The following is a 23,552-nucleotide window of genomic DNA, read 5'->3' as shown; positions in this document are numbered from 1 at the left end:
CTTCAGCTTGTTTGCTCGTGCGTGCAGCATCTTAGGCAGCTCTAACAGTTTCTCATCATGGCTTTTCCCATTCCTAGGAGACACAAGCATTATCTTGATGGCCTAACCCACCCCCAACAGGAGCCACACACATCCTTACCAAAAAATAGGCTACAATAAAGGTTAAATGGCTCCTTCACTCATGTCCAGACCATCAGTGTTGCAGACAGGCACCAATGCTGGCCATTCAAAACATTTTGCAAACCAAACCAGTGCTGTCACCATGTAGACTTCATTTTAAGACATCTGGGATTGGGGTCTATTTTCTCATTTACTCTGCTTTTGGCATTTTAGGACTGAGTTAGGGCTTCTCTGGTGGCTCAGCGATAAAGAATCCATCTGCTAATGCAGGAGACATGGGTTCGATCCTTGGGCTGGGAAGATCCCACATGCTGCGGAGCAACCATGCCCGTGCGCCACAACTACTGAGTCTGAGCTCTAGAGCCCAGGAGCCACAGCTACTGAAGCTCACACGCCTTAGAGCTCGAGCTTCACAAAAAGGAAAGTCACCCCAATGAGAAGCCCTTGCGCTGGAACTAGAGTGTAGCCCCTCGTCTGGAGGAAAGCCCTTGCAGCAATGAAGACACAGCACAGCCATAAATAAATAAAAGTATTTTAAGAATGAATGAGTTGAGGAAGATGAGTCAAAACAGAAGGAGCAATTGTATTTCTTAGAGGGTACAGCAATACTTTTCATGTTGGGACATGTACGTTGATCAGTAATTCCACTCACTAACCTGTTAATAGTTTGGTGAGCATCTGTCCAGATTTTTGGTAAGCCCATATTATATACCAGTATATCATGTCAGTTATTATGGCTAAAATTATGTTTCATAACATTACCACAAGACCTCAGAGACATATGGATGCTTATTTGACAAGGCTGCAGGGTTCTTCTGGTCTGGGCTGGCCTGAGATTGCAGCTGGCCTTGTTCACATGTCCACGTGTCTGTGGTCAGCTGTGAGTTGACCAGATGACTGTCTTGATCTTGCCAGGGTCTACCCACATGACTCGGGAATCAGCTGGCTGAAGGCTGGTCTTGGGTAGGCTTAGCTAGGATAATTGGGTGACTGAACTTTGTTCTGTTTATTGTCCACCCTCCAGAAGGCTCTCATCCAGACATGACCTCACAGTGGTGGCCAGACGAATGAGTGGAATATGCAGGAGGTTTTTCAAACCTCTTCTTGAAATAACTATACAATGTTATACATTGTATAACTATAACATTGTATAATGTTATAACTATACAATGTTAATGCTCATTGACCAAAGCAAGCCACCTGGCTGAACTCAGTATCCAGTCATGGGAAAATAGATTCCATGTTCACGATGAAAAAGCTGTAAAAGTCATGGCAATTGGCAAGGAAAGTGCGAGGGACCAAGAATCCGGGCCATCAACACACTCAGACCAATAATCACTGAAACATCCTTTAACACACGAGTTTTTTTATCATCTGTTTTTACACATATGAGATAATATCTTCATTTTATGGCTTATACGACACTGGAGATCTTTCTTCATTTGAAACATACAGTTATATCTTTTTAACCTTGCACAGTGTTTTTTGGATAGCATATGCAGTTTTTACCTAGTCCCCTAATGATGGACATGTAAATTGTTTCTTGTTTTGGGTATTTTGAGATGGTGCTGCTGTAGACACATATTTGCATGAAGTTTTCTGTACTGACACTGCTGTTTCAGTAAATTGAACCTATGGAATCCCTCCTGTTTTATCCTCCAGCAAGACTGAGCCACTTGTAATTCCCTGAATCACCACCTTCTGCGCCTCCATGCTTCAAACCCTGTTTCTTCTAAAATCCTGCTCCTTGGTCCACTTGACTGATAAGCTCTAGGGAAACGCATGAAAAAGTGAATCTGCATGTAACATCTGGAGAAGGCAATGGCACCCCACTCCAGCACTCTTGCCTGGAAAATCCCATGGACGGAGAAGCCTGGTGGGCTGCAGTCCATGGGGTCGCGAAGAGTCAGACACGACTGAGTGACTTCCCTTTCACTTTTCACTTTCATGCACTGGAGAAGGAAATGGCAACCCACTCCAGTGTTCTTGCCTGGAGAATCCCAGGGACGGAGGAGCCTGATGGGCTGCCGTCTATGGGGTCGCGCAGAATCGAACACGACTGAAGCGACTTAGCTGCAGCAGTGGCAGCAGCGTGTAACATCACTGATGACTGAACCCCACCCTGCAGGGTCTCACGTCCATACTGTGTGCAGCTGTGCTGTTACTCCAGTCTTCACTGAGGCACCACTGTGTTTGTGAAGCCTTCTCTAAATCCCTTAGGCAGATCTGGTCCTTCACTGAACATCTAAGCACTCCTATTACAGTCATTGTCCCAAACCCCTTTGCTATTCTGTCTTTCTGTCAAGAGGGCAAGCTCTTTGAGAGCAGGGCTGCTGTCTTTCTGATTCTCATTGTTCCGTTTTCTGGTGGGGTGCTTGATCCAAGTGGACACTTGACAAAGGTTTGCGAAATAAAAATCTTACACTTGGGGTCAAAACTAAAGGTAACCATACAATAATAATTCAACGGATACTTACTTGTTCATTCACTTAACAAATAGTTTTTGAACATGTGCAATGAATTACATGTGTTTGAAATGGGAAGATGGCAAGAATGTCATTGTGATTTCTTGACATCAGATGGTGTTTTGAAAGACCCCTTATATCAATATAAAGGAAATAAAATCTAAGAAAAAGGCATCTCAGTAGAAAATAATAGGCCAAAATACATAACCAGGAAATGTCTTTAGAAATAGCATTCTTAATAAATGTCTGGGAAGATGTTCACTGGCTTAAAACATAAGTATTAAATATTTTAAAATTATTTCCATTTATTTATTGGCATTAATTATACAATATTCATAATACGCAGTATAAATGAATGCATTAGAAGACATACTTTAATATATTGACGTAGAACTGAGATATCTAAAATAATATATTAAAATTCAGAGATTAAGTTTAAATGCTTTCATAGAAGGCCAGTTTGCTGTATGATTCAAAAATCTTTAAAATATACACACCTTCCCTTCTACTTCAAGGAAATACATGAATGAAATGTTTAACTTTGGAAACAACCTAAGTAGCCAACAGTAAGGAATTCGCTGAATGCCTCGTGGCAGTTCATATCATAGCATACTACACGGTCATTTAAAATTAAGTCAGTATGTATTTAAGGTCAGGAATTTCCTATTTCTAAGTGCGCAAAAGCAGTTCAGAATGGTTTACATACATAATGATCTCACTTCACAAGTGTTATAAAGAATTGCATTTAAAAAACAAAGAATTGCATAGAATAGCCTTGGATGGATAGACTTCAAGATACTACATCTGAATGTAGAAGAATTTGGGGCTTCTCTAAACCAACTTTTCCACAATGAACCTTTTCAATGTGTACATTAAAATTTTTTTTAATTTAATTTTTAAACAAGGCCTTGGGGACTTCCCTGGCAGTCCAGTGGCTGAGACTCCGTGCTCCCACAGCAGGAGGCCCAGATTTGATCTCTAGTCAGGGAAGTAGCTCCCACATGCCAGAACTAAAGAACCTGAATGCTGCAACTAAGACCCCAGTGCAGTTCAAAAAAAAAAAAAAAAAGGTCTTTTGAAAAGCTGCTGTTTTCCTCTGGGATCGCACCCTGCAACCTGCGGTGGTTTGTGTCCCTGAACTGATAAGAGGGAGATTCCTTCCTGCTCCATCCACACGAAGGTGGTGGTGACACGCCTGCAGCATCTCTGCCGTGGAGAGCCTCCCTGTGAGTCGCTTCATTTCGAAAGCCCAGTTCTTGGGGACCCTCAGGCTTGTTTGGAGTCAAAGCTTTGTCTTTCTGCCTTTTTCCTCTGTGATGACCTCTCTGAGGCCTGGTACATCCTCTTTGTGTGCTTAACAGGTCCCTAGACAACATCTAAACATCCTATGCATCTAAACATTTCCAAAGTGATAAACCAAGCTAATAAGTGGTTAAACAAAATATATTCTGTTCTTCTATTTTGATAGAAGAAATATTTGAATTTGAAATACTGCTTAATAACAACAAAACAAAAAACAATGATGCTTAAATCTGTTGTTTTTATGTGTCTGAAAGTTTAGGCAAAATACCAGAGGTAACTCGATTTAATTGTTATTGCTCAGTTGGATCTATGGATGGACCAGCGATGTGTGGGTGAGTAATGAATGGAAACACACACACATCATGAGCAATTACATCTTCTGCAGTACAATTCATTTCTCATGCTTCATTCCAGCAAAATACTAATTACATTACCGTCAAGATTTTTATGATAATTTTGTTCCGGTGGCAATAATGACCTAAAGCAGGGGTCGGCAGACACTTTCTGAAAAGGTCAAGATCATAAATAGTTTAGACTTTGCAGGCCATCTGGTCTCTGTCACAAGTACTCAACCTGCTGTCCAAGTTCAGAATCAGCCACAGACTCTTCGTAAGCAAAGGACCTGGCTCTGTGTTCACTATTCGCTACTGAGACAAATAGCTGGATTTGACCCGCGGGCTGCCTGGTCCCTGTTGGAGCCATGATTTTCTCCTCCTGGGCCACATAGGTGGCAACCTTGTCGATGGAGTGGACCCAGAGCAGCCAAAAATACACACAAATCTGTGAACCCTCCCTGATCGCTCTCCCGAACTTGGTTTTGTCCGTTTGCCTCACTTCACAATGATACCATGATTTTGGAGATTGGTCTCATGTCACCAGAGTGAGATTATTTTGGAAGTTCTCTTAGTGAGACAGAACGTAGGTCATTTTTTGCAGCTCAAACCCAGGGAGGCTGATGGCAGGTCTTGATGGCACACTTCAGAAAGAACATCCAGGGAGGCCAGGGCCCCAGACCCTGAAAAATTACAGCTTCACATTGATTTTCCTGCTTCGAACTTTAAAGGCAGGGACTTCTATGGTGTGGGCTTCCCTCATGGCTTAGAGGGTAAAGTGTCCGCCTGCAATGCAGGAGACCTGGGTTCAATCCCTGAGTAAGGAAGATCCCTTGGAGAAGGAAGTGGCAACCCACTCCAGTACTCTTGCCTGGAAAATCCCATGGACAGGGGCGCCTGGGAGGCTGCAGTCCATGGGGTTGCAAAGAGTCGGACACGACTGAGCGACTTCACTTTTCGCTTTCACTTTCTATGGTGTGGCTCAGTGGTAAAGAATCTGCCTGCCCATGGAGGAAACACAGGTTTGATTCCTGGTCTGGGAAGATCCCACATGCCAAGGAGTAACTAAGCCCATGTGCCGTGACCACTGAACCTGTGCTCGAGAGCCCGCATGCCACAACTACTGGGCCCATGTGCTGCAACTCCCGAAGTCCGAGTGCCCTCATGCTCTACAACAAGAGAAGTCATTGCAGTGAGAAGCCTGCTCGCTGCAACTAGAGAAAGCCCATGCACAGCAGTGGAGACCCAGAGGAGCCAAAAATACATACAAATAAATAAACTTGGCAGGCATATTGTGGAGCACCCTCTCTGTGTCCAGAACCTAACAAACAGAAATCAAGGAAACCAAAACCAACAACAACAAAATAATGCATCCTTATCCAAATGTAACAAAGAGACTTTCTAAAATGTCAAGGTTTTTCTCATCCTGCCCCCACGTGTCTCCGCTGCTCTACTGTCCTTAGATTGTCAATTTCAAGCCACGAAAGCACATTTCTTGCCTTATCTGTAGTGGCACGTATGCGAAGGGCTGATAATTCCAGGCTGATGAGAGGATCTGTCTGCAGCTGCACAGAAGCTGACAGCCCTCAGACCAGTCGTTTATAAAAGCCTGTCTGGAGCCAAAATGAGCTGAACTGGGGGTGTGCGTGCCTCTGGCCGTGGCTGCAGCCCTGGCTGTGGCTACAGAGTTAGGAGAGCTGCCCCCACCCTCAGCCCCGGCCCTGCCCGCCCCATGAGGAATTCCACACCTCCTCTGGATGGTTGATCTTGGAACATGGTTAAAAGTACCAGATAGGATGAAGAACAGCCCTTCCTTTGATCGAGGCTCATATTTAATGCATCATTCCCGCCTCAAAAGGACCACAAGGGACTTTTCCCTGCAGGGATGAACTTTATTGTTTAGGGAGTTGAAACCTCAGCATGGCCAAACCCAGAGCTCGCTGTATTTCTAGAATTTGAGAAGAATTTTGAATCGTGGAGACAACAGTGAACCAGGGCTCAGGTGAGCAGGGTCTAAGCCAAGTCTTGGGTCTGTCTAGCTTTGGGTTTTTTCAGAGGTTCCTGCCTCTGTGAAACCACGAGGCTGGGTCGGGGGGTTGCTTTGAGACTCCCTCCAGTTATCCCTCAGTGATGCTGCCCCCACAAGAGCACAGTCTATCTACTTCCTTTTCTCCAGCTTTTTTTTTTTTTTTTTTTGGTTTTTACTATATATTGGAATATGGTTGGGGGCTTCCCTGGTGATTCAAGAGGTAAAGAATCCGCCTATAATGCAGGAGACGCAGGAGACCTGGGCTCAATCCCTGGGTGAGGAAGATCCCCTGGAGGAGGGCATGGAAACCCATTCCAGTATTTTTGCCTGGAGAATCCAGTGGACAGAGGAGCCTGGTGGGCTATAGTCCAGAGGGTCCCAAAGAGACGGACACAACTGAAGCAAGTTAGTATGCTTCAGGGCTAAGATATACAGATGCATCTGTATATATCTAAAAGTCTGTATTGATATATAGTTGATTCACAATGTTGTACTAATTTCTGCTATACAACAGAGCGACTCAGTTATACATACATGTATTCTTTTCCATTATGGTTTATCATGGGCACTGAATACAGTCCCTGTGCTATACAGCAGGACCTTGCTGTCCATCCACTTGGAGAGATTGTATTTTGACTCTCTTCTTGCAGGCATGTTTCCCCTGGGCTACAGTCCAAAGGGTAGCAAAGAGCTGGACACGACTGATGCAACTGAGCACTCACTCAGAGTATCGCTGATTTACAATACTGTGTTCATTTCAGGTGTACAGCAAAATGAGTCATATACATATATCTATTCATTTTCAAATTCTTTTCCCATGTAGGTTATTACAGAATATTGAGTATAGTTCCCCTGTGCTCTACAGCAGGTCCTTGCTGATTATCTATTTTATATATAGTAGGCATTGGATGTTACTCCCAAACACCTAGTTTATCCCTCTTCCCCCAGCCTTTCCCCTTTGGTAGCCGTAAGTTTGTTTTCTATGTCTGTGAGTATGCTTCTGTTTGCAAATAAGTTCATCTGTGTCCTTTTTTTTAAGAGTCCACATATAAGTGATATCAAATTGTCTTTGTCTTTGACTTTCTTCAGCTTATTCTTGATCTCTCTGTCTTTCTGTAATCTCTCTCTCTCACACATACACACACTTCTAAGAGTTTATAAATATTATTTAGGCTCTAGATCCTAATTTAATTTCAGTTTATCTCTGTTTTCTGTCAGTTCAGTTTAGTTCAGTGGCCCAGTCGTGTCCAACTCTTTGCAACCGCATGGACTGCAGCACGCCAGGCTTCCCTGTCCATCACCAACTCCCAGAGCTTGCTCAAACTCATGTCCATCAAGTCAGTGATGTCATCCAACCTTCTCATCCTCTGCCGTCCCTTTCTCCTCCTGTCTTCAATCTTTCCCAGCATCAGGGTCTTTTCCAGTGAGTCAGTTCTTTGCAATAACTCCAGCTCCAATACTGTTTTCTATGGTCATTTTTTATACCTAGATTTAGAAACGTTAAGACATTTCTGTTGTTCAGTCACTAAATCGTGTCCAACTCCTTGTGACCCCATGGACTGCAGCATGCCAGGCTTCCCTTCCTTTACTGTCTCCCTTAGTGTTGAAACCTGTGCACCTGGACAGAATAATGATCATCCCTTTCTAGCCTGATGCATAAAGAACACCAGATATCCAGAGATAGACCCACTGTGGACAGGCGGAAAGTCCCTATCTTTTTCCAGGTCCTCTCTTAGACTCTGGTTGTCTTTATAGATTCTGCCACTATTATTAGGTGGTCTGTTAAGTCTAGCTTTTAATGGCGTTAGGGCTTTCTTTCTGGGTATTCTTTGACATTTTGAGAGGACTTTGGAAGAGGTACATCAGTTCCCAAGAGCCAGACACTGTTTTAAAACAGAGTTTGGGGGACTTCCCTGGTGTCCAGTGGTTAAGACTTCGTCTTCCAATGCAGGAGTGTGAGTTCAATCCCTGGTCCCGTAGCTGAGATCCCACATGCCTCACAGCCAAAAAACCAAAACGTAAAACAGGAGCAATGTTGCAACATTCAGTAAAGACTTTGGAAATGGATCACATTAAAAAAAAACTTTAAAAAGAAATAAAACAGAGTTTAGGATGCTGTAAACAAGGTTAGAAAGGATATTTTCAATCTTATGAGCACATGAGTTTCCCAGTGAAGTAAGCTTAGAAGGAGAAAATAAGAGGGTGGAGCAATGAGCCTTGTAAGATCTGGTCTATTTTTGTATTTCCTAAGAGTCCATAGATGAGAAAAATTATAGAATTGCTTGGGAAACTCTCAGATCCCACACAGACATCAAGGATTATGGATTGAATTTATGATCCCAGATAACCCTTGCCTCTTCCCCTTCAGGACTGCCCTTCTCCATGACCTGGATCCAGATGTATTTTCTGCCCTTTCATGAGGCTCCCCCACATTATCAACCAAGAATCCTTGACTTCGCTCTCCTCCCCTGCAGTGCCAAGGAACATTGTGTTGCTTTCTTGAAATAAGCTGGTTTCCTTTGTCCATAAGCCCGGGGAGGATGAGAACCATCTCTTTCTGTCTCTTTACTTGATTGTTCAGATATTTAGAAGGAACACGGGCTTTCAGGGCACTGGGAAATGTATCCGCCTTTAAGTCTGATGCTTGGATATCTTGACGACAGTTTGCTTATCAGATTTGCACATCAAGATTCGATCATTGTGGAGCCGGTTCCAAAACCATACATCTTCCTTTCCTACAGAAGCCAACTCAAAAAAATCAGCAAGAGGGAGTTTTCTTTCCAGCCTCAGAAGGCACGTTTGAAGTGGAGGTCCCACATAATGCCAGCAGGAAAAGAAATATTGCCATAGCTGCCCTTGGCCCAGGGGACGCAGGCCCGGCGGCACGGGGGTTACTCTGCTTCCTCTGCTCCTGGCTCACGCCATCGGGGGTCCCCTGGGAACCACCTTCACTCCATTGCCATGAAAAGAGCATGTTTTCCCTAGAATTTCCTGCTGCCGGAGGTTTCCAGAAACAGACACACAGTTCTGTTTGGTTGCAGAGACTAAAAGGGGAAAAAAAAATGTATGTGTACATGGGCCAGATTTATTTATTTCTCAAGGTAAATTACCTTTGCCTTACAACTCGGGTCCTTCCCCTACAGAAGAAAGCCTTTGAAAAACAGGCAGTGTCTGCAACCTGTTCGCAAGATTCCAGGCAGAATGATTCACGCTCTTGAGGTGGATAGGGAAGTAGTGCCTGTAATATTCCCTCATTGTGACTCAAGGTCAGCGATGGATCTGCCATCTGCCAACAGACCCCTGACCAGGTCGGCTGCCCAGGTCCAGGAAGGTGGAAGGAGTGTGTGCTTTGGGGCAGAATGGACCTGGATTTTCATTCTGTCCCTTTCACTCATTACTGTCTGTCTTTGGACAACTCCTGTTACCTCTCTGAGCCCATTTCCTCCTCTGAGAAATTACACCAGTAATTCTAGCTTTTCACTGTTGTGAGTTGCAAGAAAGAATATATCAGATCTTGGTCTACAGTAAATGCTAAGTATGGGTTCCTTTGCTTCTGTCTTCATCATATTCTTCCTAAGACGCTTGGAATTGAATTCTTGACTGTCCTGTGCCTGTTATTGGTCTGTTATTGGTCATTCCTGACTGTCCTTTTCTGTGGATCTGACTTTCTAGCAGTGACATCTTGTTTTGTTGTTTTGGCCACAGAGGATGAGGGGTGCAGAGATGGGTTTCCCTTGGTTCCCAGGGTTTGGTCCCTGGTCAGGGAACTAAGATTCCACATGCTGCATGGTACGGCCAAAAAAAGAAAAAAGCAGGTACAGAGGTGGGTCTCCTTTGTCCCTGTCTTCCTGAAGGCAGCAAGATTACTCAGCTGGTGGATGGACTGGTTGGTCTTTCTGCTGCCTCCAGGCACCAGGGAGATGCCAGGACAGCCTCCATCTGAACCAGCCTCAGCACTTTGCCTTGGTGTCTGTTACTGGAGCTGCATTCTCTTCAACCTCATTGATTCTGAAATCACTTCTGTTGATGCCAAGTTGCCCTGCTTAATGATTTGCAAAAATCTTTTTATTTGATTGGTAGTCACACTTCAGAAGAGATCAGCAAGTGTGAGGCTGGGCGGAACTTTGAATCTGACAGGTTACTAATGAGTTGAAGCCCTGAACATACATGGAACCTTAGAGCTGGGATGGCCTCTGAGACATGGGAGACGGTGGTCTTATTTTGCTGATGAAGAAACCAAGGCCCAGAGAAATTAAATGATCCACTTAAGGTCACATAGCTTTTAACATCAGAATCCAGGCTGAATCCACACTTCTACTCCCAGTTTTGAGTTTCCTATGAAACTCCATTTTCTTCATGGAGATGTATGATCCATCTGAGCCATGTTTTAGGATAAAAGCAATCATGTGTTGTCTTTTGACTCCATTAGAATTCTTAGGCAGAAATCTTTTTTTTTTCTCATGTGAAAGATTCTTTAGTATCTTCTATTTATTCATTATATAAATTAAGTGATTTATTTCTTCCATTAGTTATTTTTTAAATGAAAATGAGTGTAGCAATGGTCTCATTTTTTAAACTTTTTTTTAGTATAGCCAATTAACAAACAATATTGTGACAGTTTCAGGTGACCCTCAAAGGGACTCAGCCATCCATACACATGCATTCTCCCCTAAACGCTCCCATCCAGGAGGCCACATAACATTGAGCAGAGTTCCTTTGGCTATGCAGCACAACTGCTTTTTTTTTTTTTTTTTTTGCTATCTGTTTGGGGGGCTTTTTAAAAGTAAAGTTTCTATCATTTTCCACCTGTAAAACTTCGGGATCTTCCTTGAAAACATCTCCTCTGTTCGTTCCATAAGTCAGTTGTGTGGCCCCCTACGTCCCCCCACCAGTATTCCTCCCTTTCTCACCACCTTTTCCTTCCTCGCTATCAGCCCCTAACCCAGGTCCTCAGCTCCTCAAGCTGGGATCACACTGGAAGAGCCTCCCCAGATATATCTGACTACCTGCAGGGCTTTCCGGATCCATCCCGACTTGTACGCTGACTCAGATTTAATCTCTCACTGACGTTAATCACACCCTCCCCTTTTCAGTCTAATTTCACGCAGCTCCCCTGTTTCAAACAGACAAATTCCTTCATCTGTGTTCAATTTGGGCCTTTCAGCCTCTTCACAGCCACCCTATGGGGTAACTTTCTCACGTTATCTGGGTCTGCATCCATCGAACTGGCTCCATCCAAGTCACCTTCTGCATGTCCTTTTCCTATCGCTCTTGTCTGCTGACTTTTCTTTCATCCTGTGCGACAGGGATAACCTGGCCACGGGCACTGGGAGGACCATCCATCCTCTCCCATAGACAACCATGGTAGCTTGGACCTGCTGCTTCTCCTGCCTAAATCTCAGTTTCTTCCTCCGAAAAACTGGGAGCATAATGTCTAGCTTATCTTACAGGAGAAAACCATTGATAAATGTTTTGCAAGCATACCACATTCTTCAGCTATCTCTGTGCTTGTGTCCACACTGTAGAGACACATCCTCCGTGACACTGTGAACTCCGAGGTGCTTATAAGTGCTGGGAGCATCTCATCTGGGACAGAGGCAAGGCAGCTCCTGTTCTGATAACTTACCCCGGGGTGAGGGGCAGGGGGTCCCTGGGAGGACCACTGGTTCCTAGAGATGGGAGCTCAAACCTTGTCCCTTTATTTACTGAACTTCCACAAATTGGAGATGTAGTTGGTTTAGCAAATGCCCTTCTTTGTAAATTATTTACTTATTTTTGGCTGTGCTGGGTCTTCATTGCTGACGGGCTTTTCTCTAGTTGCAACAAGTGGGGGCTACTCTCTAGTTGCAATGCATGGACTTCTCATTGCAGTGGCTTCTCTTATTGTGGAGCACAGGGTCCAGGGTACAGGCCGCAGTAGTTGGATGAGGGATCTTCCCAGACCAGGGACTGAACCCCTGTCGTCTGCATTGGCAGGCAGATTCTTTACCACTGAGCCACCAAGGAAGTCTCACAAATGCCCTTCTTGAAATCCATGTGTTCCTTGGAGAATTGTAGAAAACTGGTCCATTTATTTTTATATGTGCTGTAAGTTTTTAACCATTCAGTGAAGGACTCAGATCCTAGGATCTGACTCGGTGATGTTTCACAGGGTGGGTACACTCATGTCGCCAGCACCCAGATCCTGCACTGGGGTATTCCTGATGTTCCAGAAGCCCCTGTGGCCTCTTTCAGTCACTAACCCTGCCCCTGCCCCCCGACCAAAGGCAAACCGCTGAGCTGACATCTAACACTAGAGGTGGGTTTTGCCTGTTTTTGAGCTTTCTGTAGGAGAAATCATCTAGTGTATACGTTTTTGTAACTGGCCGTCTGATTCATCTCTATCGATACAATGTGATGTCTTTGTCTTCTGGGTGAGTTCTTTTTTTAAAAAGAAATAAGGCTAAAATAGACATAATATTTGCCATCTTAGCTATTTTTAACTGACCATTTCCCAGGTCAGTAGCAGTAAGTACATTTATATTGCTAAGTGATCACTCTCCTGAACTCCTTTCATCTTGCAACTAAAATCCCCATCAAATACAAACTCCCCCTCCCCCTGCCCCCAGCCCTGGCAATCACTATTTTACTTTGTCTCTGTGAATTCAGCTCCTCTAGGAACCTCACACAAGTGGGATCACTCAGTCTGTATCCTTCTGAGCCTGGCTTATTTCACTCAGCGTAAAGGCCTCAAGGCCCATCCATGTTGCAGCAGGTGTCAGAATTCTGTTCCCTTTTTAAGGCTGCATAATATTCCACAGTATGGCTAGGTCGTGTTTTGTCTGCCCATTCAGCCTTCTGTGGACACTTGTGTTGCTTCTACTCTTTGGCTATGGTGAATTCTTCTTTTTTTCTTAGGGGACAAAGAACGAAAGTGTGCCACGCACCTGGTAATAATTCTTCATTTGCTTGTGAAACTCCTTCTTGTGAAACTCCTTCTTCTCCTTGACATCTTCAGGAGAAAACAAATAAGCATCTCTAATTTTTCTTTATAATTCTAGTTTCTACCCTTTTATCCTACCCATTTCTACTATAAAATGTCTCCAAATTATTTTCACTCCTGCAAAGTGAATGGAATAGCCAATCCTGTTTGCATGGACATTAAGGCATCCTAGGACCCACCCTGTATGCAGAGTACATCATGAGAAATGCTGGGCTGGAAGAAACACAAGCTGGAATCAAGATTGCTGGGAGAAATATCAATCACCTCAGATACGCAGATGACACCACCCTTATGGCAGAAAGTGAAGAGGAACTAAAAAGCTTCTTGATGAAAGTGAAAGAGGAGAGTGAAAAAGTTGGCTTAAAGCTCAACATTCAGAAAACGAAGATCATGGCATCCGGTCCCATCACTTCATGGGAAATAGATGGGGAAACAGCATCAAACTTTATTTTTCTGGGCTCCAAAATCACTGCAGATGGTGACTGCAGCCATGAAATTAAAAGACGCTTACTCCTTGGAAGAAAAGTTATGACCAACCTAGATAGCATATTCAAAAGCAGAGACATTACTTTGCCGACTAAGGTCCGTCTAGTCAAGGCTGTGGTTTTTCCAGTGGTCGTGTATGGATGTGAGAGTTGGACTATAAAGAAAGCTGAGCACCGAAGAATTGGTGCTATTGAACTGTGGTGTTGGAGAAGACTCTTGAGAGTCCCTTGGACTGCAAGGAGATCCAACCAATCCATTCTGAAGGAGGTCAACCCTGGGATTTCTTTGGAAGGAATGATGCTAAAGCTGAAACTCCAGTACTTTGGCCACCTCATGCAAAGAGTTGACTCATTGGAAAAGACTTAGATGCCGAGAGGGATTGGGGGGCAGGAGGAAAAGGGGACGACAGAGGATGAAATGGCTGGATGGCATCACTGACTCGATGGACATGAATCTGAGTGAACTCCTGGAGTTGGTGATGGACAGGGAGGCCTGGCGTGCTGTGATTCATGGGGTCGCAAAGAGTCGGACATGACTGAGCGACTGAACTGAACTGAACTGAACTGAGGACCCACCCTGTCCGTTATTCACTGGAATTTCTCACCCTGCACCCCAGCTTTTCTGGTCTTTGGACAAACCCACATGTCTTCTCATTGTACTCACCTCTCTGCTCCCCTCACTTGCCCAGTGTTTCTGAGAAGCTCTCATCATGCTTGAGTGGCTCTTCTATTGTGTGTCCCAGGCTGAGCCCTGATACAGAACAGTCATAGTACATGCTTCACTCGGGTAAGGAAGGAAGATGTCTAAATTCACCTAAACACTTTGAAATACTATATTCCAACATATATGTGCATTTTGCTTTGTGTGATAAAGGAGCTCTTTTCTGAGCATTAAAATTCAAGTTGTAATATGAAAACAAATCTAAGAATTTAAAAGGGAGATGGCTATTTAAAGAATTCTGAGATGAGTCCTTTTACAAAGCAACAATTCTCTGCAATATAAGCCTCATCAAAGATTTACTTGCACTTGCATTCCTTCCTTTATGAAGAAAGGAAGCCCCTGGTTCCCTCGGACTCCCCATCCCGTCCACTTTCCTCATCTTGAAGATGACAGTAATTAATGTGTTTTTCCTCTGAAATTCTATTTTAGCTGTTTCCTCTTCAAACTCCTCCTACTTTGGATAGCTCTTTTTCCTACCCTATCAAGATAATTTAAAATAGCATTTCTTTTTTTCAGGGATATGGGTAATATTTCCTCTGGGCTGGCACAATCTATGACTGTAATCTCTGCTGACAGGCCGCTGGGGAGTCTACTTCTCCCCGGGGCCGGAGGGCAGGAAGACTGAGATTGCCCACCAGCAGCTCCCATCTGAAGGGTGTTATCTCTATTCTACTGGCAAAATATGAGGTCGAGTGGTTAAAAGTCAGAGATGATAGGAAAGGAGGCAAGAATGCTGACTCTTAAAAAAAATCATGGACTACTCCTCCTTATCATTTCAGTGGTGTCTGATGTGTGCTTTTTTACAGTCCAGAACTTTTTCACACATTTGATCCAATTTTCTTCCCTGAGATAGTCCGAAAGTTTCTGTATAGATCTCCTGGCTTATCTTATAAAAGTGTAACTTAGCTTCCAAAGTAGGTTGGTCTAGCGGACTTCTCAGTTCCATGAAGGGGAATATATGTGTGTGTGTGTGTGTGTGTGTGGTGGTGTTGTTGTTGTTGTTGTTGTCGTCATTGTTTAGTTGTTAAGTCCTGTCCAACTCTTTTGTGACCCTATAGACTGTAGCCCTCCAGTCTTTTCTGGGCGAGAATACTGGGCTTTCCCAGGCGAGAACACTGGAGTGGGCTGCCCTTCCCCTTTCCAGGGGATCTTCCTGACCCAGGGACTGAACCCAAGTCTCCTGCATTAGAGGCAGATTCTTTACTGCTGAGCCTTGACGGAAGCCCATATGTGTGCGTATATATGTGACGAATCCACATACATACACACGTACATAGTGACAAAATCTGGATTTTGTGTGGCCCCAGCATTACACAGGCAGTTGACCATCTGTGTCTCCCTTGTGTCAACACAGACCTCCCTGGTCTTTGCTTTTTCTTACCCAGACCTTCGGCTGTGTCTAAGAAATGGGGGATGGGAGCACAGTTAAAAGTTCTGAAAAAGGAATTGCAGATTTCTTAAATCAACAAGGAAAAAAGCAACAGGAATCAGATATCTAATTATCATTTCTCCTCCAAAAGAAAAGTAAAGATAAGCTGACTAGAATATCAAAGAAAGCAAATGGTGAGGAGATCTGTATCACTAAACTAAGCCAGCATCAGTGGCTTATTGCCACGAATGTTGAAGAATTTGTGCCAGGTATAAATGCACATGGCAACAGATTGTTTGTGAAGCAATTGACATGATGTCTGAGATAAACGTCAAAGTAATTCATTTGGGGTGATGGGGGAGTTGACACAGAGGGTTAGGAAGGAAATGAAATTGGCAGTCAGTTGCTTTTTGAAGTTGGATGTAAGTTATGTGAGATGTATGTTATAGTACTCTCTACTTTGGGGTATATTTGAAATTTTTCATAATATACAATTAGCAAGTATACAAGAGGAATAAAATTGCAGGAAATCAAACAAAAGCAGACTCATGTAACACACAGTGCATTTTTTATTACAAAGGTAAAATAGAAATTAATAATAAAATTATGAATGAAACCAGCAAGTCAACCATCAGAATTTAATAAAAGTAAAAGCAATTCTAATGCCTGGACCAAAAGGGAAAAGTTATCAAGTGCAATTACTAAATATTTGTGAAGTTATGCAAATGGCCAACAGTACATGTCGAAGTTTGGGGAATCTGATCAAGTCTGTGCTTAAAGGGAAAATAGTAGCTTCAAAATGTTTTTATTACTTGAGATGACTAAACATTCAGTTAATTAAATTGGAAGAGCAAAGCATGAATAGAAAAATAATAAGTCATTAAAAAAGTAAAATGCAAATAAGTAAATTTGAAAAGTCATCTACCAAACTAGAAAGAAAGGAAAAAACTCCACAAAATTATAGTTGAGACAGGGCATAAAACTGCAGCTACTCAACTGGGTGATTTTTAGAAAAATATTAATTGACAAAATTCACCGAAGATGAAGCAGATCATTACAAAAAAACAGTAACCACAGAAGAAACTGTAAATGTATTTGAAGATTCTAGTCCCCTTCTTATCCTCAACCCCCAAAAGCACCAGTATTCGATGACTTGGGGCTTCCCAGGTGGCGCTAGTGGTAAAGAACCTGCCTGCCAGTGCGTGAGACACAAGATTTCATCCCTGGATCAGGAAGATCCCAGGGATCCAGGATTCTCGCCTGGAAAATCCCCTGGACAGAGGAGCCTGGTGGGCTACAGTCCATGGGGTCACAAAAGAGTTGGACGCGACTTAGCCACTAAACAACAACATACAGATACGTATTTCAAATCTATGATAAATAGTGGATTTAATGGCAGTACACTTTTCAAAAAGTACATAGGTTTTATTTCACCTGCTTATACTTTTGGACTGGCTCTGAAACCCATCCTTTCTCATGCTTGAACTAGGTAGCAATCTCTCCAATAGGACTCCAACAGGAATTTTTTTTCCCCCACATGACAAGTGATTCTAACATTTGTCAGGAAGAATAAACAGACAAGAATCATCAAGAATGTTTTGAACAACAGAGTCAGAATTTACTTTGATGTACATTAAAATATATTACTATAACATGATAGTAACTTAACATGACAATAGAGAGACCACGATATTTAAACTATTGTAACAGTGGCATTTCAAATTATTAGATGATAAAAGATGGATTATATGATAAGTCTTGTTTGTTATAGGAAAGCTCAGAAATTATAAAGAGAAATATTTTGTGTACTACACAATGATATTATGTTGATTATAATTTATTTGTTTATAAGAAAACCACAAAAAGGGCTCAGGGTATTTTAACACCATCTCACTGCTGTATAATTGTGTTTATTACAATATTCTAATTCACCTAAAAGAGTTTGATCAAGGTTATTTTCTTACAGCCTTGTGGATTGATGATTATAAAAAAATTACATTGCACTTATTTTGTGCCAGGCACTTTTCTAACCTATCAAGGTATATTAATACCTTTAATATTATACAACACCACAACAACCGTAGGAGGTCAAAATAGTATTATTATTTCCCGTAAAGTACATCCACGAGGATCTAGGGGTGCAGAGTGTCTGTGCAGCTTCTCCGAGGCCACAGTCACATACCTAGTAAGGGGAGCGATTGGTACCTCAACTCAGGCCGCCTGGCTCTGGGTGCCTAAGACTTTTGCTCTCCTAGAAAGAAGCTCACAGAGCCCATTTGGGGAAGGCACTCAGGCTCCAGGCTCTAATGTGCCTTTCTGCTCCACCCAGGGACCTGAGGTTCTCAGGTCAGATATTCAGGACCCTCTAAAAGCTGGATGCGGCAGAAAGTAAGGGAGAGGTGACACCAGGAGAGGATCTCAGGGAAGGTCGAATCCTACTCCTTGTACTCTAAACTAAGGTGCCTTCACATCTTAGGTGGAAAGAGAATATCTGACCTCCAAGCTTCAGAGGGATGTTCCTGTATCTCTCAGCTCTGAAATTCGGCTTGCTTTTTTTCATGTTTCTACAACTGTAATTAGATGGAGCCGGGATTAAAAGTGTTGACATTGCAGCTTGATGCTCTGTGATGACCTAGAGGGGTAGGATGGGACCGATGGGTGCGATGAAGGGGAGGGTGGAGGGAGTGGGTATGTGTATATCTATAGCTGATTCACGTTGTTGTACACTAGGAATTTACACAACATTGTATAGCAATTAACCTCCCATTAACAATCAATTTTTAAATAAGTGTTGACTTGGAGACGTGTGGCCAAAAAGCTGTGACCTCTGACCCGCCCTGGTCTGTTTGCTCCGCGCAGGGACCTGATGCCGAGGACCCTGGAGGGCCAGATCACCATGGAGAAGACGCCCAGCTACTTCGTGACGCGCGAGGCGCCCGCGCGCATCTCGGCCATGTCCAAGGACACCAAGCTCCTGGTAGTGGTCCGGGACCCGGTGACGCGGGCCGTGTCGGACTACACGCAGACGCTCTCCAAGCGGCCCGACATCCCCAGCTTCGAGAGCCTGGCCTTCCGGAACCGCTCGGCGGGCCTGGTGGACCGCTCGTGGAGCGCCATCCAGATCGGCCTGTACGCCGAGCACCTGGAGCGCTGGCTGCGCCACTTCCCCGCCCGCCAGATGCTCTTCGTGAGCGGCGAGCGCCTGGTGCGCGACCCGGCCGGCGAGCTGGGCCGCGTGCAGGACTTCCTGGGCCTCAAGCGCATCATCTCGGACAAGCACTTCTACTTCAACCAGACCAAGGGCTTCCCCTGCCTCAAGAAGGCGGAGGGCAGCGGCCGCCCCCACTGCCTGGGCAAGACCAAGGGCAGACCCCACCCCGAGATCGACGCGCAGGTGCTGCGGCAGCTGCGGGATTTCTACCGGCCCTTCAACCGCAAGTTCTACCAGATGACGGGCCACGACTTCGGCTGGGACGGGTGAACCTATAATTTAAAAAGAAAAAGAAAATATCAGAAGATAATATATTTTTTTACCAATCGGTAGAGAAAAAGCAGTTTAATATTTGCGCTGCCGATATTTTGTTTCAGTATTTTTTTTTCCCATGAATGTTAAAGAGATTGTTCTCCTCTCCACCCTCACTGGCATGAACAACCAACCGCAAAGGTTTCGGTAAAAAAGGAAACCTGCACGAATCTCCATTTTCCATCTTTATTTTATGTTTTATGTGCACAGTTATGAAGTATGAGTGTCAGTTACCATTAAAACTTTCAAGAAATTCCTGAGAGTATAGCTCACTCTCTTTTTTAACACAGCCCAGATAAAACTGATATCTCTCCTGATGTTTTTCTCCCTTTAATTTTGTTCCTGTGCCACTTTTTCTTAAACCTTTTCCCGATTAATAATTCTGTATGGTTACCCATCACTTCTCGGATATCAACTATAGCTTTCTTGATCCTTATACTCAGCTGTGATTAAACAACATAGATCAGGAAGGCTATTTTCCCCATTTTACAGATAAAGAAACTGAGAATCAGGGAGGTTAAGTGATGTGTCTTACTGCCAGATGGTGGACCCTTGACAAAACTCCATCTTCCACTTATTCCCTGTTTTGTGCCACTCTTCCCAGGAAGAATGGAAAAGGCATAGACATCCTTTAGAAATGCTTGGCTAGTTTGGGGAGGGTTTCTTGTTGCTTTGAGTTCTAGGCAAGCCTATGGCTCTCAGACATCTTACACAGTTGTGGTCAAGGAAACTACTCTGTCCGGGACACAATGTCTTTTAAGAGGCAGTCTTGGCTTGCTAAAGCACCCCAAGAGGTGGAAATCCCGACTGAATTGAAGTGAGGGGAATTACTGGATTGTTGCATGGAGAACAAGGTGGCTACTGACACTAGGAGCAGGACAAGCTGTGGTAGGGGCAGAATTTACCTATTCTTGTTTTGATTACCTAATTTTTTTTTCTTAAAGAAAAACCCACTTCAGTAAGAGTTTGCAAATATCAACCTCAGTTTTTAACCTCTTTTGTAACAAAGAAAGTCTGCCTCTGTTTATAACATCTTATTTCTAACCTTGGAGCTAGAACTAAAAAAAAACCATCTTATTTACAAGGCCCTCAGTTTTTTATGGGTGGAGGGAGGGCTGTCACTTTGTCACTTTATTTTTCCCCATTTCCTCTTTATACCAATTATAATATAATATTCATTAATATTTGGAAAATACTCTAAGAAATGCAGATATGGGTAAAATAGTGATTTTTTTTTTCTATTCTCCCATCTGTTTCTGCCTGTTCCCCATTTAAATAGCCCAAATAAATCAATAGTTTATTAAGAGTGTTCCTTTCCTCTCTGAGTGGGCATTAACCAGATTAGCATTAATGGGAATTAAATTGGTTTAGAGAAGAGCACATATGCACAAACTATATAAAACATTTATAATTAGTCTGTCAGCAACATTTTATTACAGGTTTAAACCCAAGAGGAAAATGTCTCCAGTCTCATGGAAGTGTTCCATGTCTGCCAAAACATAAAGGACCAGACACTCCAGTACTCTAAAACAGTATTCTTTTTTCTTCTCAGTTTTGTCAATCAAAAGAACGCAACGTTGTTTTGAAATACGAAGTTTTATTGTGCATTTGACAGAGATGCTATTATTGAGTGAACTATGTATTTCTTGAGAAGTCTAACACAGGATTAAAATGAAAGAAAAAAAAAACAAGTTTCTAGGTATCCTATTCTTGCTTTAAATCTCTGGATTTATTTATTTATTCTCTTTTATGGGGGTTAAGTAGACCCCAAATCCAGGTCCCCTTTCCCAGCTGATCTCCTTCCCTTCTGTGCCCTCAACTTCCTGACGCTACAGCCTGTTTTTTGTTCTACTTGAATCATCACTACCAGCAACAAGAAATGCATTTTACACTCTTTTCATCTTTTCTCTTATGTCTGTGCTTCTGATTCTCTCATAAGCATTTGCTTGGCCTCACCCAAAGGTGGCTCGCACAAGGAAACAAGCACATCTAACCATTGTATTCAGCAGCCTTCATCTATTTGTGTTGAGAAATAATAAAAGAACAGATTTGAGTGCAAAGAACTTCTTCTTGCATGTAGATTTTTTGTTTTGTTTTGTTTTCTCATATGACTTTTTAAATGGATGACTACAGAGCATTCCAGGAAAACCTTCTAAGATTTCATAAGAATGGTAGAAGTTCTTTATCCTAACCAAGTGTATGAATATCTCAGGTCAGTGTACCCCAGAACAGGAATTTTTCATTTCTGCCTTTATGTGATATTTCCCCTTGCTGTGTGTGGACTTGGACTCAGATTTCTTATGTCCGTTTGGCTACGTCACCTAAGACATAGGCTGTGCTCTTGATTTGAGCCTCTTAGTCACCCCTCCTCCAAGCTGTCTGCTCCACAGTCATGTCCACTGACCTGCTGCTGTCCTCTCAGATGTAGAGAACAACCAGAGGTCTGCAGCTTCATTCTGAATTGTTTGCTTTTGAGGCCATGTCTACAGTGTATAAATTCTTCTGATTAGTAAATTCTAAGAGAAATAAAATTTAGTCTATTGACTAGAGATCAATAAGCTTCTAGAGAATGGATATTTATTATTCCTGGAGTATTAATCCCACTCCAACTATCTTATTTTCAAAGATCCTCAAAGTTAGAGTAAACCTTGACAGTGATCAGGATTAAATCCCCATTTGACACTTGAATCCTTTCTTCTGCTGGTTGTGCAGGGGTTTAAAACACTGATGTGTCTATCAATTAACTCTTGATTTTTGCAGTTGTGAAGAGGATAAGTGAAAGTGAAGCTGCTCAATCGTGTCCAACTCTTTGCGACCTCATGGACTGTAGCCTACCAAGCTCCTCAGTCCATGGAATTTTCCAGGCAAGAGTACTGGAGTGGGTTGCCATTTCCTTCTCCGGGGGATCTTCCCAACCCAGGGATTGAACCCAGGTCTTCTGTGTTGCAGGCAGATACTTTACCATCTGAGCCACCAGGGAAGCTGGCTGGTAAAGAGGATAAGTTTCTTCCAAACACTTCTATCCTGTCAGCTGAGATCTGCCAACTCTGATACCTTTGAAGATAAACAGCATTTAATATGTGAATAAATAAAATCTGCCTGTAAAGCAATAATATAATAGTTTATGTGAATGTAGCAGATTACCTGTAAAGGCATCTTTTCTCCTTAAATCAACACCTATTTCCACTCACATTCCGTCACTGTACAGATAAGAAAACTAAGGTTGAAGACAGTGGTTCTCAAAACAATTTTTCATCCCAAGTGATGTCTGGAGATATTTCGGGGTTCTAAATAAGCATGGTAGCGTATAGGGTACTCCTAGTGAATCAGTACCAGGGACATTGCCAAATATCTAATAATGTACATGAGAGCCTTCATCACAAAGAATCATCACACCCAAAATGTCCAATGATGTTCCAATGATGGTTCCCAGCTGAAGAAGTAAACCAGTTACAGCTAGTGTGTGTCCAAACCAGATCTAAAAAGACAGATTCTAATTAGTGCTTGACTGGTAATTCTTTCACTCAGCACTCTAGGTTTTCTCTTGAAAACATTTCTCTCTCTCACTCTATAAATGACTCCATTATAGTAAGCAGATCAGAGTTTAAGGGTGTGCCTTGTCAAGAGAAGTACTAAAGAGAAACTTCACTGAGCTGGGTTTTTACAACTGAGACACAGAAGCAGCTTGTAACAAATGGATGGCTGCATTTCTGAGAAGTGGAAACAGGTTCACATGAAAAAATATTAAACATTTCTAGAGTATTTCTGAAGCTCAAGGCTTACAGCTTCAGTCCTCCTCCACGAGAGTGCCTTGACAGTATTTCTTGTCACCTGATGCAACCAAGTGTCAGGAAATAGAGGTAAATGCCTAGGTTTCTGTCAATCTGCTAAATTCAGATGGACCTGCGGTGGTTTATAATTGACCCCTAGTGGATGAGTAATAGCAGAGGAAGATGAATTCTTACTGCTACATTTTCTACCAGGTCCTTGATGTGTTCACCATAGAATCAAAGAGAAGGTACGGTTCCCCAAATTAGGAAAATATGGAGTTTTTCAGCCCAGTGAAAGTCTTAGGATAGGAACTTTCCTGGCAGTCCATTGGTTAAGAATTCACCTTCTGGGACTTCTGTGGTGGTCCAATATTTAAGAATCCACCTTCCAATGCAGGGGACATGATTTAGTACCTGGTGGGGGGAAGTAAGATTGCACATGCCACAGGGCAAC

The 23,552-nt window shown here is 43.0% G+C and overlaps 1 protein-coding gene across 1 annotated transcript in view; it reads left to right on the top strand.

Moving 5' to 3' along the window:
- HS3ST3A1 (heparan sulfate-glucosamine 3-sulfotransferase 3A1) overlaps positions 1-20,634 on the top strand; it is an 83,511-nt gene extending 62,877 nt beyond the window's left edge. Inside the window, exon 2 of the mRNA XM_018064680.1 lies at positions 18,665-20,634. Coding sequence (XP_017920169.1) covers positions 18,665-19,286 — 622 coding nt within the window. The 3' untranslated portion in view covers positions 19,287-20,634. The remainder of the gene's footprint in view (positions 1-18,664) is intronic.

Source organism: Capra hircus, chromosome 19 (assembly GCF_001704415.2).
Source record: "Capra hircus breed San Clemente chromosome 19, ASM170441v1, whole genome shotgun sequence".
Taxonomy (NCBI): Eukaryota; Metazoa; Chordata; class Mammalia; order Artiodactyla; family Bovidae; genus Capra; species Capra hircus.
The sequence above is the reverse complement of the archived record's forward strand: the minus strand, read 5'-3'. Positions and strand labels throughout refer to the sequence as shown.